We start from the raw sequence: 17,300 nt of genomic DNA on the forward strand, positions 1-17,300 counted from the left end.
AACCTAATCATGAAAGTGGTATTGCCTCAATGTTACTGTGTTGTGTTGGTTAGAAGTACTGTAACTTACTTGCTGGGAGGTGATTTCTTTTTTTTTTTTTTTTTTTTTTATCCTCACCCGAGGACATTTTTCCATTTTTTGTTCAGGTAGAGTGGGAGGGAGAGAGAGGAACAGAGAGAGAGAAACATCGATGTGAAGGGACACATCGAGTGGCTGCCACCCGCACGACCAACCAGGGCCGGGGACAAACTGCAACCGAGGTACGTGCCCTTAGCGGGAACCGAACCCGGGTCTCTCTGGACCGCAGGCTGACGCTCTAACCGCTGAGCCAAACCGGCCAGGGCGGGAGGTGATTTCTTAAAGCTGTGGATATCAGGAGGTAGGGATCATTGGAGGCCATGTCAGAAGCTACTTACCACATGTGCCTATGTAGACTTCTTTGCATTTACTTTGTTTAGGGTTCTATGAGCTTCTTGAATCTACAGGATATCAAATAGTTTAATGTGTCAAGTCCCAAATGGAAAGGATAGAAGAATAGGGCAAAAAAATTATTTTGAAGAAATAACAGCTGGCCTGACCGGTGTGACTCAGTGGTTGAGCGTTGACCATGCACCAAGAGGTCGCTGGTTTGATTCTCTGTTAGCACATGCCCAGGTTGTGGGCCACATCCCCAGTGGGGGTCATGCAGGAGGCAGCCAGTCGATATTCTCTCTCATCGATGTCTCCCTCTCTTCCTCTCTCTAAAATCAGTAAAGAAAAAAAATTAAAAAAAAAAAAAGAGTAGAGGTTGAAGTAATATATTTAGCCCCAGTAAAAGACGTGCTCTTTTCTTCTGTCAAGCTAAGTATGTGGGGCAGGGTCATTCTAATTTGTATCTGATCTCTGGACTTGATGCAGCTTTAGTTGCATTCAGTTCATCACTGGCTTCATATGTTTTGAGGGTGGGATCAGCCCTTTCAGGAGCGTTTGGGATTTGGGCACCGAGGAGATTCCTCAGATGTCTTTATAGCCATGTTGCCAGCTTCCTAAACTTTGTAAGGTCTTGCCGTAGTTTATTTTCTCTGCTAACTTTTTGGGTTACGGAAGAGTGATCTTGGCTTTCCACCCTGTTGTTTATCTCTAGCCTTAGCGAGGGTCCCTGCAGTGTACTTGTGGAGGGGTGTCCTCTAGCTACTTTGCATCTACTTTTTGCTCCTGTGCAGTTGATGAAGGCCTGTTGGCTAGAATTGGAGTGGGTGCAGACTCACTGACGGAGTCTCTTCAGCATTCTAATTAGTCATGCCAGCCCACAGGTGGCTGTGAATTTTAAAAGCTTGAGAAGTGCCTCTTTATTCTCATCTGCGGTCAGTTCACAGAAGGGCTCATCAGTTTCTGGGGTGTAGTTAATTTAAATTTGTTTCCTCAGCTCTATGATGGGTTAAAAAATTATTTTTGAGCTGATCCAGCTTGTTTTTAGTCAAGTTTGGTTGTTACATGATGTTTTATTAAGATTTTTGATTTCGCCCTGGCTGGTTTGGCTCAGCAGTTGGAGCATCGGCCTGTGGACCAGAGAGTTCCGGGTTTGGTTCCCTCTAGGGGCACGTACCAAAAAAAAAAAAAAAAAAAAGATTTTTGATTTCTTAAAATGTCTCTAAGATGTGTGCTTTACTTGTAGGTCAGTTAGATCATTGTTTAGCACTGAATGGTCATGAGATACATTGAAGTTTTACATCCCATTAAAAATTTTTTTTAGCCCTAGCTGGTTTGCTTAGTGGTTAGAACATAGGCCCTAGGAACAAAAGGGTCGTGAGGTCGATTCCCAGTCAAGGGCAGGTACCTGTTGAACCCCTGGCCCTGGTTGGGGTTGTTTGGGAGGCAGTCTATCCATGTGTCTCTATCATGTCAGTGTTTCTCTCAGGTGAGGATTAACAACAAAAATGGTTTTAATTATATTTATTGGGGTAATATTGGCTAATAAGATTATATATTTCAAGTGCATCATATAATACATTATCTATTATGCACTATACCCCTTTTTAAAAAATATGTTTTTATTGATTTTTTTTTTTTAGAGATGAAAGGAGAAAGAGAAACATCAATCAGCTGCCTCCTGAATCACCCCTCCCCCCATCTCCTGCCACCCCAAACCCAGGCATGTGCCCTGACTGGGAATTGAACTGGGACCTCAGTCCATGGGATGACTCTCTCATAAAGTTCTTAGTGTCTGTTAGATAGTAATCACTATGTGAGTGTTAGCTGTGATCATTAACGTAGTGAGGAATTAGTCAAAACCTTAAAATACTTAGGTATGTATCTTGTACATTGTAAGGACAATTTTGCCTATTATTTTTAATTTTTCTTTTCTTTTTTTTTCTTAATCCTCACCCGAGGACATTTTTCCATTTTTTGTACAGATAGAGTGGGAGGGAGAGAGAGGAAGAGATATAGAGAGAGAAACATCGATGTGAAAGGGACACATCGAGTGGCTGCCACCGCACGACCAACCAGGGTCGGGGACAAACTGCAACCGAAGTACGTGCCCTTAGCGGGAACCGAACCTGGGTCTCTCCGGACCGCAGGCCGACACTCTAACCGCTGAGCCAAACCGGCCAGGGCTAATTTTTATTTTTCTTAATCCTCATCTGAGGATACTTTTGCATTTATCTTCAGATAGAGCAAGAGGGAGAGAGGAAGAGAGAGAAAGAAACATCAATGTGAGAGAGAGACAAGGAGTGGTTGCCTCCCTCAAGACCCCAACCGGGGCCGGGGACAAACTACAACCGATGTACGTGCCCTTAGTGGGAACTGAACCTGGGTCTGTCTGGACTGCAGGCCGACCCTCTTACCACTGAGCCAAACGGACCAGAGCACCTATTATTATTTTTGCATAAGAATTTGGAGTCTGTCCGGCTGGTGTGGCTCAGTGGTTGAGTGTCAACCCATGCACCAAGAGGTCGCCAGTTCGATTCCCAGTCTACACATGCCCAGGTTGTGGGCCCGATCCCCGGTGGGGGGCATGCAGGAGGTAGCCAGTAATGTTCTCATTGATGTTTATATCTCTCCCTCTCACTTCCTCTCCCTCAAATCAGTAAAGGAAAAAAAAAGAAAAGAATTTGGAGTCTTAGAAAGGATCTGTCCGAGACCCCATAACTCGTTAGATGTAGGGCTAGGACTATTAATCACATCTTTTGTAGGTCAGGAGAGTCTCCTACCAACTTTTTTCTGTTATTTGTTAGTTACGTTATCGATGATATGTTTTTGTGGCTGGTTCCTAATGGATAGACTTTTGCTTGGAAAAGACCTGTGGTAGAGCCTCAATTTAAAGTCTTTCCATTTGCCTGTATTTTTATGTAAATGTTTGAAGATGTTGATAGTGGCTTTTCTATAAGGGTGTAACTAAAAAGTGGTATGCCCCATGGAAGTTTAGGGACGACTGGGCCTTCTGGGAGTCAGGAGACCTGGCCATTCTCCCACAGACTCTGCCCCCACCCCATGCCTCACTGCATCATGGTTCTGTCACTGGAAGGGGGCCACCTGGTGCTCCTGGCCTCCAGGAGGTGGAACCCCTGGTCACCGGTGGGGGGTGTCTGAGCTCGCCCCCACCAGGTGGTGCCAGGGAGGAATCTGGTATTTTACTAGATTCTGGGAACCACTCAATTGGGTGCTCCTGCAGGAGGGACCCCCACCAATAAAACTTGAATTATGTGTTGACACTTTCTTTTTTAAGAGATAATTTTCTTTTCTTTTTCTTTATTGATTTTAGAGAGGAAGGGAGAAGGAGAGAGATAGAAACATCGATGAGAGAGAACATTACTGGCTGCCTCCTGCCTGCCCCCCACTGGGGATCAGGCACACAACCTGGGCATGTGCCCTGACCAGGAATCGAACCAGTGACCTCTTGGTTTCCTTTGGTCGTCGCCTAACCACTGAGCCACACCAGCCAGGCATTTATTGACATTTTCAAGGCATTTCCCAAGGTGACACTCAGAGTATGAGGTGCCCCTAAAGTGTGTGATGGGGTGTTCCTTTTGCCCCCTTGCATACTCCCACATTCTAGCAGTCATTCAGGGGTTATCCAGGAGGCCCTAGGTACAGACTCAGTGCTGCCACTTGCTGGACAGAAGCTGACTTGTAGTATGTAGGGCCAGGGAAGTTAGGAATGTCAACCCTGGTCCTTCGTTGGTGCCAATTCAACACCAAGAGGAATCCCCAATTTGGGGGTGTGCTGAGGAAGAAAACTATTCAGTGCAAACAGCTCAATTATGAAATAGCATGGAGGTGGCCCCTTAAGCTGCAGCTAGATGTCTTTAGTGTTTTTGCTCCAATTGGGGGAAATGCAGCCTTCAGAGAAAATGTGCTTCCAAACCAGAGGGGAGCTGACTTACAGAGAAGTCCTTGGTTCCTAATTGATCCATCATTATGCAGATGAGGACTCCAGATCCTCAGTTTGATTGGTCAGATGGAGGTGTTCTGATTGGTAGGTGTGAAGATGCTAATGAGGATATAGCTGCACCACTCCTGATTGGAAAAGCCTCACTTCTGTTGGTTGAAATATAGTTCCAGGAACTCCTTTACAAGGGCTGGCTCAGATGGTAGGGACACAGTTCAGAGTAGGCTTCTGTCTGATGTGCAGTTAGCATAAGAGGTCCTCTGTGTAGGGCTGCTAGGATGTGCTTTCAAATTTGAGCCCACTTAGTCACCAGAAGCCCTTCTTTGTGTTGGGTATCTCCTTTCTCTGGGTCCACAGGAATAATAGATGCCAATAATCCAAACACAGAATTTAAAAATCACAATAAGTCACTATCAAGGAACCAAAAAAGGTCTTTTTTGTTGTTAACCCTCACCTGAGGATATTTTTCCTTTTTTTTTTTTTAAAGAGAGTGCAAGGGAGGGAGGGAGAGAGAGAGAGAAAGAGAAACATCTATGTGAAAGAGATACATCCATTGGTTGCCCACTGCACGACCCCTACCAGGGCCAGGGATGGAACCTGCAATACAGGTACATACCTTTGGCAATCAAACCCGAGACCGTTTGGTCCATGGGCTGACGTTCTAACTGCTGAGCCAAACTGGCCAGGGCTGGAGCCACCTCTTTATAAAAGTAAACATCAAGAAAGATTGTGCCTTGATATTTACAGAAATTACAGAAAATTCTGTTATTCCTTTGGATAAAGGCAAAAGTAGCAACCAGGGAGGGATGACCTAAATTACTAGGTACATTTAGGATAAACTGTAACCAGTGGTGCTGTCAAGTCCCCTCTCACTTTGAAGCTAGTTGTTTATCAGGAGAATTTGTGAAGGTGCTGTATCTATCTATCTCTGTCTTCATAGTCTCTCTGCTTGATTACTTCTGATGTGTATCACATTCTAGTTTTGTGCTATAATTTAGTAAAACTTTTCTAAAAAAATATGAAGTGGTATGTACAGTTGACCCTTGAACTATGAGTTCACTTACCTGCAGGTTTTTTCATGCATACATTACTGTAAATGTATTTTTTCTTCCTTAAGATTTTTCTTGTTTTTAGCTTACTTTACTTTTAAAATTTTTTTATTAATCCTTAGCTAAGGACATTTTTCCATTTTTTATTCAGATAGAGTGGGAAAGGAGAGAGAGGAATAGAGAGAGAGAGAAACATCGACGTGAAAGGTACACATCGAGTGGCTGCCTCCTACACGACCCAACCAGGGCCGCGACCCAATCAGGGCCAGGGACAAACTGCAACGGAGATACATGTCCTTAGTGGGAACCGAACCTGGGTCTCTCTGGACCACAGGCCAACGCTCCAACCGCTGAGCTAAACCGGCCAGGGTTTAGCTTACTTTATTCTAAGACCACAGTAAATAATACCACATCAGTAGGCTTTTAATAGTTAAGTTTTTCAGGAGTCAAAGATTATAGTTGGTGGGTGGAGCATCAGCCCATGGACCAATGATTCGCGAGTTCGATTCCAGTCAAGGGTATGTAACCTTGAAGGAGGCAGCCAGTCAATGTGTCTCTCTCACATCGATGTTTCTCTCGTCCCCCTGCCCCTGCCACTCTATCTGAAGATAAATGGAAAAATATCCTTGGATGAGGATTAAAAAAAAAAAGTTATACTTGGGATCTTCCCTGCATGGGGTTAGTCATCCCTAACCTCTGCATTGTTCAAGGGTCAGTTGTAAAATTAGTTCATTAGCCTTTTCTCTGTAAACTGTGACTAAAGGTGACTCAATGTTAAATAAAAACTGCTTATATTTATTGTAGAATATTTAGAAAATGCAAAAGTGAAAATAGAAAAATCACTAAAATGAGAAGTGTTTATTTTTCTTTATTTTTTTTATGCATATGCTCTAATAAAAATAAGATCTTTAAAATTAAAAAAAAAAAAAATTTACACTGTGTAATCTTTCCCAGTTCCCTGAAAAAGTTTTACCATTTGCTTACTGGATATTTGGTTGATTTTCAAATTTTTCTCAGTGACTTTAAGATTTATGTACTTATTTATATCTTTTTTTTCATTATTTACAGAGAGGGGAAGAGAGAGGGAGAGAGAGAGAAACATCAATGAGAGAGAACATTATTGGCTGCCTCCTGCATGCCCCTCATTGGGCATTGGGTCCACAACCTGGGCATGTGCCCTGACCAGGAATCGAACTGGCAACCTCTTGATGCATGGGTGAATGCTCAACCACTGAGCCATATTGGCTGGGCTGTTTTTTATCTAATATAAGTGTCACTTAAATTCCTAGGAACTTAATATTGAATAAAATAGTTTGCACGATAAAAAAAAATATTTTTATTGATTTTTAGAGGAAGGAAGGAAAGGAGAGGGAGGGGAAGAGAGAGAGAAATGTTGATGTGAGAGCAAAACATTGAGGGATCGAGCCCTGGCCGGTTTGGCTCACCGGTTAGAGCATTGGCCTGCAGTCCAGAGAGACCCGGGTTCGGTTCCCACTAGGGGCGCGTACCTCGGTTGCAGTTTGTCCCCGGCCCTGGTTGGTCGTGCCGGTGGCAGCCATTCGATGTGTCCCTTTCACGTCAATGTTTCTCTCTTTATCTCTTCCTCTCCCTCCCTCCCACTCTATCTGAACAAAAAAATGGAAAAATGTCCTCGGGTGAGGATAAAATAAATAAATAAATAAAAAACATTGGGCGATTGAGCCCACACCCAAGGCACGTGCCCTGACAGGGATTGAACTGGCAACCTTAGGGAGATGCCCAGTCAACTGAGGCACACCGTCCAGGGCAGTAGTCTAATGTTTGTTGTAAATTTGCTCTCCTTAAGGCTCTGCCAGTCTAAACTCTTTTTTTGTTTTTTTTAATTTATTGATTTGAGAGAAAGGGAGAGAGAAAAACACCAGTTTGTCAGGTAAAGTCCCTGAGAATTTTGCATTCTGTATTTTATTCCTTTCAAATGATCATCTAATGGTAGGTCTAGAAACAGGAGGAGAGCTCACTCTCAAGAATATCAGAAATCTGCCCGGCTAGTGTGGCTCCCTGGTTGAGTGTTGCCAGTTCGATTCCCGGGCAGGGCACATGCCCAGGTTGTGGGCCCAATCCCCAGTCAGGCCATGCGGGAGACAGCCATTCAATGTTCTCTCTCATCAATGTTTCTATCTCTCCCTTCCTCTTTCTAAAATCAGTAAAGAAAAAGTATTTTAAAAAAGAGTATCAGAAATCTTAGGCGTTTTTCTTTTGAATAATTTGTAATTTGGAAAAGCTTTTATGGTCTAGAAATAGGGCTCTGTTTTGCTAAGGGAGGAAAAAAATGATAGTAGTAGATTGCATGGAAATGCTAACTTAGGGTATATCCCCATCTAGTATTAGACTTAGCATTGATAACATTTTCCAGGTAAGGCTCACACTATTGGGATGGTTAGTGGGTGACTTTGCTACAGATACTCAGCATGCTGTTATATGTGTGATTGCATAACACATGAAAATAGGCCATAGAGCCCTGGCCAGTTTGGCTCAGCGGTTGGAGCGTTGGCCTGCGGTCCAGAGAGACCCGGGTTTGGTTCCCGCTAAGGGCATGTACTTCGGTTGCAGTTTGTCCCTGGTCTTGGTTGGGATGTGTGGGTGGCAGCCAGTCGATGTGTCCCTTTCACGTCGATGTTTCTCTCTCTCTCTTCCTCTCTCTCCCTCCTGCTCTGTCTGAACAAAAAATGGAAAAATGTCCTCGGTGAGGATAAAAAAAAAAAAAGAAAATAGGCCATAGAATACTACATTTGCTTAGAAGCAGGGGCTTAAATAATAAAGATGTGATGATGTCTTACAAGACTGCAGGTGGAATTTATGCACTGATGTAATGGTATCAAGAAAGACTGTGTTTTTCTGCTTTGGTAGCATGGTAGTTTGCCATTTCCCCAACTCCAACTTTCAGTTTTATGGAAGTAATAACCCTAGAACTTATGGGAGGGAAGGGTTTTTTATTCCTGGGACCCTTTTTAGGGAGGAGAATTTCTTCTAGGATCATTCCCCTGCCCCAGGAGATTTCTAGTTTCATTGGCCAGAACTAGATTGCATGACCTAGTTATGAAAGAGTCTGGAAAAGTGAGGTTCTACTCAAGTGGGGAGGTTATTGGGTAAGTAATCACTGTCTGCTTCAGGAAGCTAAAACTGTTTATTATTTCTGAATAAAATAAACGCTTTAAAAAATAAATGCTTTTAAATGAAGGATTTTCATGCTAACACTAGGTCCTTTTGTGTAAATTGAATGTTAAGCTCTTGCTCCTCTTATTTCTATAGGAATATTTATCCTGCCATTGCCTACTAAACTTTTCTCTTCTGTATAAAGCTTAGAAAAGAGGCAAGAACCTCAATCTTATCAGAAGCTGATGGGAATTAATCAAGGAAAACACCAAATTTTTTATGTTGTATGAAAGACAGTGCTTTGCCACTTCATTGTTGTACTGCACTTTTTATTGTATAGGAATTGTGTGACGTGATAGTTTACTTATATATTCCCCATTGCAAAGTTTCTAGATACAGTTTAAAATAATTTGAGAGAAAGTTAAAGGTTAGATATGCATATATGAAATATGTTAAATATTTATTTTAGATTCTGGTTAGATTACAGCATCCCAAACTTCACAGAAAAAGCTACTTTCTCCTGTAACTCTCCAGTTAGTCAGGTTATCTAGACTTTACTACCACTTATAGTCTATAACTGCTGTCCTGGGCTTGAAGAGGCTCATGCTCACAGCAGTATTTGGCAATAATGATAAAGTGATCCTAGGGTTGTGGTTTATAAACTTTCTGAGACTGAATATGGCTAGAAAAAAACAAGATGGTAGAGGGATTGGCTGATTGATTGTTGTAGGGACTCTGTTCCAGCTGGATTCCTGGGGACGTGTATAACTGTGGCTTACTCTTTGGAGATGCTGATCAAGACTGTTCTCATATTCATGTGTAGGACTTGAAAACATATTGAAGGGACATTATTATATTGATTTGGTCAATGTACTATTAATTTTAATAATCCAGAATCATTATCTTTTGGTTATTGTTATTGCCTATATTGGGACTAGACCAAAAATTATTTTCCACATGCACTTGGTTTTATACAAAAATAGATTAATCCCCCCCTTCTGATTTTTGATGGTTTTGTTAGAGTCCTGAGAAATGCAAAGAATCTGTAATTATGTTTAGGGGAGTTATAGCTGCTGAATGGGATTAGTGTATCTGGACGTTGCCCAAGCTATGTTGAAGGCTTCTGTTTTTTATTTTTTAAATCCTCACCTGAGGATATTTTTCCATTTATCTTCAGATTTAATGGGAGGAAGGAAGGGTGGGAGGGAGGGAGGGAGGGGGGAGAGAGAGAAACATTGATGTGAGAGAGGGACATCAATTGGTTGCCTCCCTCAGGACCTCGACCAGGGCCAAGACTGAACCACAATTGAGGTCCGTGCCCTTGACCAGAATGGTATTTGAGACTCTCTGCTCCATAGGCGGACATTCTAACCCCTGAGCCAGTCCGGCCAGGGCGCCTTCTGTTGTTTTAATGATTAGTTTTATTGCTTCTTCAATTGAGGCAGTGAGTATAATGTGCATGTTTCTATTCTATTTTATGTATTTTTATCCTCACCCGAGAATACTTTTTGCATTTATGAGGACATTTTGCATTTATCTTCAGATAGAGCAGGAGGGAGACAGGGAGAAAGAGAGAGAGAGAAATATTGATGTGAGAGAGACACATCGAGTGGTTGCCACCCAACTGGGGCCGGGGACAAACTGCAACTGAGATACATGCCCTTAGCAGGAACCAAACCCGGGCCTCTCTGGTCTGTGGGCCAATGCTATAACTGCTGAGCAAAACCAACCAGGGCATGTGCGTCTTTCTAAAGTTCTCCTTCCAGCCCTGACTGGTTTGGCTCAACGTTTAGAGCGTCGACCTGCGGCCCAGAGAGACCCGGGTTCGCTTCCTGCTAAGGGCACGTACGTCGGTTGCAGTTTGTCCCCGGCCCTGGTTGGTTGTGCGGGTGGCAGCTACTTGATGTGACCCTTTCATGTCGATGTTTCTCTCTCTCTCTCTGTTCCTTTCTCTCCCTCCCATTCTACCTGAACAAAAAATGGGAAAGTGTCCCCTGGTGAGGGTAAAAAAAAAAAAAAAGTTATCCTTCTAGATCATTTTAGCGAGAAAGTAAGATCATGTCTAACACTAGGAAGCAACCTGTTTAATATTTTTTATCCATACCTTTTCTATCCAGAGAAATTCTTTTTATCTATATTATTTACATCTAATCTTCAAAAACAAGTCTCCATTACCACATAGGCTTGGTTGTATAACCTCTCAACTTAAAGTCAGCCCTGCCTGGTGTGGCTTCCACTCTCACATCCATGTTTTTCTCTTTCTAAAAATCAGTAACAAATATATATATATTTTAAAATTCTAAGTCAGTTGTATAACTAAGTTCTCTACCCACCTGAATAGTGGAAATCTCAAAGAAAACTTAGATTAGAGATGAATGATTTTCTCTCTTACAGAAGTGCTGCCATTGCCCAATGTCAGTTTATCTTAAATCTATATATATTTCATAACAGTCCTACTTTTATTTTTATTGATTGATTGATTTTAGAAAGAGAGGGAGAATTGGGAGAGAAAGAGACAAAGACAGACATGTTCTATTTATGTATATATTCATTGCTTGATTCTTATATGTGCACTGCCCTGACCGGGGATTGAACCCATAACCTTCGCAAATCTGAACGATGCTCAAACCAATTGAGCTTACCCGACCAGAGCCTATCTTAAATATTTGACTCTTTTAAAAACATTGTTTAGGTTGACCGATGCTGTTAACTTAGTGTTTAGTTTTTTTTTTCCCCCAGATTTGCATTACTGACAAATTCTTAGATCTATAATTTTCTTGATTCCTGTTGGAATTACCTTCTAATTTCTCCTATCTTTCTTTCCTCTCCTATGATAAGCTAATTATCTACAATAGTTTTTGGACTTCTACCTACTGACACTTTGAAGCACAGAGTGCTAATTAGTAATGAACACTTTTTGAAGTCTATTTGAGCTTTGATATATCTTTTGAGTTATGCCTTGAAATAGCTGTCAGGGTGGGAAGTATAAGGTTGAAAAGTTGAAGATATTTCATTTTCTGCACCAGGGTTAATGAACAAAACCTTGATAATGAATCCAGGTTCATTTCATATATGAAATTATAATTAAGAACCAAAAGTGAGACCTGGAGCTATGTTTTAAATTTTCTTTGGAGCAGTGTTTCCCAGGGAGTTTGAAAATGGGGCATTGTTGGTGTCAGAGTAGCACGGTAGTACTGTTGGCATTAATGGAAGGGAGCCAGGGATACCATATGTCTTGAGTATGGGGACAGTCCTGTACACTGTTTTGTTCTCAGATGCTGTTGATATCACAATTGAGAAACCCTAGAGATAGGACATTAAAGTTTATGCCAGATACATTCATATCATTATGCCTGATGTTATGATATATCATTCATATCATAACAGGCATATTCATGACTTAAACTTATACATTATTCTTTGTGTGTTTTTGAGGTATAATTGACATGCAGTAAACTGCACATATTTGCAAAGTGTTCAAGTTGATAAGTTGGATGTGTATTACACCTGTTGAACCCATCACCACAGTGAAGATAATAAACATATGTATCACACCCGAAAGGTTTCTCTTCCCCTTTGTAGTTCCTCCTGCTTCTCCCCAGTCCCCAGCAATATATGATCTGCTTGCTCTAACTATATATTAGTTTACATTTTGTGGACTTTAATATATATGAAATCATACATTGTGTACTCTTTTTATGCATTCTTTGAACATAATTTGAGATTCATGCATATGTTATTAATAGTATATTTTTATACTATTAATAGTATATTTTAAAAAATTGCTGAATGGTACAACATTGTACAATACAATAATGTGTGTATTCATATTAACCTGTTAATAGACATTTGAGTTGTGTCCACTTTTGGGTTTTTAAAAAGAAAGCTGTTTAAAACTTTTATGTGGATGTATGCTTTCATTTTCTTGGGTAAACACCTAGGAATAGAATAGCTGGATATGATAGGTATATGTGTTATTAAAGAAACCATCCAACTGTTTTCCAAAATGGTTGTATTGTTTTACACCCACCAGCAGATTCTTCACATTCTTGCCAATCTGGATCTGGTCAATCTTTTTAATTTTAGCCATTTTGAGTGTGTAGTGATATCTCATGTTTTTAATTTGTATTTCATCAGTAACTAGTAATGTTGAGCATCTTGTCATGTGTTTATTTGCTATCTGTATATCTGTTTTGGTGAAGTGTTGATTCAAATCTTTTGCCCATTTAAAAAATGTTTGTTTTTTTAATTACTAATTTTTTAAATCCTCACCCAAGGATATTTTTTCATTTATCTTCAGTTAGAGTAGGCGGGAGGGAGAAAGGGAGAGAGAGAGAGAAGGAAAGAAGGAAAAACATCCACCTGAGAGGGCCATATTGACTGGTTGCCTCCTGCACGCCCCCAACCAGGGCTGGGGATAAACCACAACCAAGGTACGTGTCTTTGACCAGAATCAAACCCGAGACTCATTGGTCCACGGGCCAACGCTCTAACCACGGAGCAAAACTGGCAAGGGCTAGTTACTGATTTTTACAAGTCTTTTTCAGATAAGTGCTTTGCACACATTTTCTTTTAGTTGTGGATCATCGTTTCATTCTCTGAACAGTGTCTTTTTAAAAAAATCCTCGAGGAAATTTTTTTTTTTTATCCTCACCCGAGGATATTTTTCCATTTTTTGTACAGATAGAGTGGGAGGGAGAGAGAAGAAGGGAGAGAGAGAGAGAAACATCGACGTGAAGGGACACATCGAGTGGCTGCCACCCACACAACCCAACCAGGGCTGGGGACAAACTGCAACCAAGATCCGCACCCTTAGCGGGAACCGAACCCGGGTCTCTCCAGACCGCAGGCCGACGCTCTAACCGCTGAGCCAAACTGGCCAGGGCTCGGGGAAATTTTTTCATTTATCTTCTGATAGAGTGGGAGGGAGACGGGGGAGAGAGAGAGAGAGAGAGAAACATCAATGGGTTGCCTCCTGCATGACCCAACCAGGGCTGGGGACGGAACTGCAACTGAGGTATGTGCCCTTGACTGTATCAAACCCGAATGAAACCCGAGACTTTTGGGTCCGCGGGCTGATGCTCTAAACGCTGAGCCAAACTGGCCAAGGCCTAACAGTACCTTTTAGAAAACAGAAGTTGTTGCTTTTGATAAAGTCCAATTTATTCATCTGTTCTTTTGTGGATTGTGCTTTTGGTGTCATGTTAGGAATAGTTGCCTAATGTGAGGTCATAAAGATTTTCTCCAGTGTTTTATTATGTAAGTTTTATGGTTTTCGATCATATATTTAAATCAGTGATCTGCCTTGAGATAATTTTTTTTTATGGTACGATATATGACTCAAAGTTGATATATGTATATATATTTTTGGCAAATGGATATCCATTTATTTCAGCACTATTTGTTCAAAAGATTATCTTTTCTTCATTGAAACTTTGTGAAAATCAGTCTTCCTTAGATAAGTCATGAAGTCAGGTATTGTTAGCTCTCAACTTTGCTTTTTTTAAGGTGCTTTGGTTGTTTTATGCCATTTCATTTGCATATGAATTTTAGATTGGAATGGTCAATTTCTACAAAATAACATGCTGGGATTTTGATTGGGATAGCTTTGAATCTAAAAATTGATTTACCGTTTATTTAAATCTTTGTTAATTTCTCCTAGCAATGTTACGCAGTTTTCATTGTACGTTTTTACATTTTGTCAGTCTTATTTCTAAGTATTTAATATTTTTGATACTATTATAAAATGCTGTTTTTAAACCTTGCTCTCCACACAGGTCTTGTCCAATAAGCATGTGGCTCCTGATCATCTGTTGCAAATCTGCCAGCGCATCGGTCCCATGTTGGATAAAGAAATTCCACCCAGTATTTCAAGAGTCACTTCTTTACTTGGTGCAGGAAGGCAGTCTTTGCTTCGTACAGCAAAAGGTACCTTAATTTGAAGAAGTGTTCTGCTTTGTATTACTAGCTTAATAATTATAATAATTGTGAAGTAATGTGAGCATTGTGGAAGAAAGGTGATATGTAACTATACACCATGCTGTGGACTATAAAATTCTCTGCATTTAGCATAGACATCGAATTTTATTGCATAAGTGTTTAATGGGTCTTCTGCATTAAAAAAATGAAGGAATAGATGTTAAGCTAAAAAGTTTGAATTCTGAGATGTGTTTGAGGTTTTATCAATGTGAGTTCTTAATTTTCCATTTTGTAGCTCACTTATAACTTCATTGAATGTAATTGTATGTGTCTAATAAACTCTTTAAATGCTAGAAATATTTCATTTGATATTTAGATCTTTGAAAGCCCTTTGTTATAAAGGGGAAGTGATTTTCTAAATTTGGTAGCAGTTTGAAAAACACCCAAAATGTATAATTGCATGGTTCTTTTTTCACCAACTTAATTTTTTTGCTAAGTTATGTGGTAGCAAACTGTTGGAATTGCTGTTCTTTTTCTGTTAGCTTGGTATAAATCACTTAGACTAAGTATATGTATGTGATATGATCTATGTATACAACGTGGCTTAACTAATGGGCAAGAATGTTGGCTCTTCTGATCTTGAGCATACATCAAGTTCATCCCCCGTGATTATTTTCAAGATCTGTTGCTGATGTGATGCTGCCTGTTAGATGTACCACCAGTGTAAAGCTTGCCCGAGAAGGAACCACCCTCTCTCTTGGTTCTATGCCAGACCGCTTTGTCAGCTTTAGTTGTTTCTTAGTGCGCTATGGCCATGTCACACTGGCTTGAATCAGGAAACTGTTCATATTCTTCCTTCTTCTGTGTCCCTATTCACCTTGTAATTATTCTGTTTTAGGTTGTTATATAGTGGTTGCCTGGGTAGCCTGTTTTCTTTACTTGTGTCAAGCTCAATGTCGTTTTGTGATGAGCACTGCTTTAGAACTGGCAGACCTTAGAAGAGACTTCAGCAAGCTGTCCTAGGGGTAGGGACCATATTTCTCTGTTTGTTTTGTACTAGTGCCATGGGAGGATGCCTGGTAATTGCTCTCTGATCATGGTAGTGGTAATGAATCCATTCATGTAAAACATAATATGCCTGTTAGTTTGGGGCACCCGAGGCTCAGTGGAGGTTTAGTAGGATGCCTTCCTTCCCATCCTCTTTTAGTTGTGAAGAAGCTAATTTCTAGCACAGTATAATCTGTGTTCTGCTGCTCCCTCCTATAGAGGGGCAGACATTTTTTTCTTGGAATATCTGCTGGTAGGTCAAAGAGGGATGGGACGTTAGAATTAGTGTTCAGACTCACAGATCCTACATATGTGCTCTTGTGTAAAGATCAGCTATGACCCTTAAACAAGAGGAATGCCATTTAATTTTGTCAATATTTCCAAAGGAGATTAGAGTCATGGTAATATTGGCCAAAATTAATTTTAAAACAGTGTAACATTTAAATAGTTATTTAAATCAAGGATTTTCATTTAAGTCAATAAATTAAAATTTTCCTTACAAAAATGTCCATTTTTGGAAAGTTGAATCAGTTGTTATTAAGACTTTTTATCATTAATATTATATGGTATAATTCCACATTGAAAAATAAAAATTTATTTGGCATTGAATGAGACTTGGAGTCAAAAGATCTGGTTTTGTGGTCCATCTTGGCTGATCATTTGCAGTGGATCTCTTTAAAGGTCCTGGAACCTTTGAGCCTCAGTTACCTCACTTGTAAATTGGCGATTAATACCTACCTCACAGGGTTGTTGTGAGGATTCCATGAGATAATGTATGTGGAAAGCACTTTGTAAATTGTAAAGTGCTACACGATGTTAGTTGTTGTTGTATCTGAGATGTCTTAAATATTTTTTTCCTTCAGACATAGTCTAATAAACTTCTAGGGCTTTTCTGTTAAAGTATATTAGTTGGTAAAACTTTGAATAAACAGTTTATTAAAATATACGTAAGTATTCTATAAAATCTTTCTTGGGGTTAACTTTCAAGATTTTATGTGTATCTAAAATTCATTTTAAAGACTGCAGGCACACAGTTTGGAAGGGCTCTGCCTTTGCTGCTCTTCATAGAGGAAGACCTCCTGAAATGCCGGTGAATTACGGTTCCCCACCCAATCTTGGTAAGTGAGGCTGGCCTTTCAGATGCCTGTTCTTTTAATTTCTTGACCAAGTTTGTAACTGCTCTGTTCAGATTTAAAAGAAAATACTGGTAGTAACATTGTTTTAGTAATAAGGATCAATTTTCACATTTTTTCCCTAAAATTACTAAAAGTAATAAAAATTAATGAAAAAACAATTTTATTACAATAAAAAGTCTGTACCAGTGATTATAGTAGAACAGAACTGGGAAGAGACTTGTGTTCTTAGGCATGGATTTCTGTTTTGGAGTTTTTCTTAGCTTTTTATGTACTGGCATCCCCTTAACCATTTTTGTTGTTTTTATTTCCTAGTGGAGATACATCGAGGCAAACAACTCACAGGGTGTTCCACTTTTAGCACAGCATTTCCAGGAACTATGTACCAGCATATAAAAATGCACAGAAGGATTCTTGGACATCTGTCTGCTGTTTACTGTGTAGCATTTGATAGGACAGGACATAGAATCTTTACAGTGAGTTAACATTTTAAACTCAATTTGTTATCATCTGGAGCACTTTGGTGTTCTTCATAATTTTTTAAGAAGTCTTATAAAATACATAGATTCCATGTTTCCCAGCCTCAGGATTTTGACTCAATAGGCCTGGTGTGGGGCCCATAAATTTGCGTTTTTATTTAGTGTCCCAAGT

At 40.2% G+C, this 17,300-nt stretch overlaps 1 protein-coding gene across 4 annotated transcripts in view; it reads left to right on the forward strand.

Moving 5' to 3' along the window:
- The window catches only part of BRWD1 (bromodomain and WD repeat domain containing 1), a 121,740-nt gene that overhangs the window by 3,190 nt on the left and 101,250 nt on the right, over positions 1-17,300 (forward strand). For 3 of the 4 annotated variants that reach the window (XM_036242789.1, XM_036242785.1, XM_036242788.1), the window contains exons 5-7: positions 14,328-14,478; positions 16,536-16,634; positions 16,965-17,125. In XM_036242789.1, the coding sequence (XP_036098682.1) occupies positions 14,328-14,478; positions 16,536-16,634; positions 16,965-17,125 (411 nt within the window). Of the gene's footprint in view, positions 1-14,327; positions 14,479-15,381; positions 15,495-16,535; positions 16,635-16,964; positions 17,126-17,300 lie in introns of those variants that run through there. The other variant, XM_036242786.1, reaches the window with a different exon arrangement.

The sequence above is a fragment of the Molossus molossus genome, unplaced genomic scaffold (assembly GCF_014108415.1).
Source record: "Molossus molossus isolate mMolMol1 unplaced genomic scaffold, mMolMol1.p scaffold_m16_p_5, whole genome shotgun sequence".
Lineage (NCBI taxonomy): Eukaryota > Metazoa > Chordata > Mammalia > Chiroptera > Molossidae > Molossus > Molossus molossus.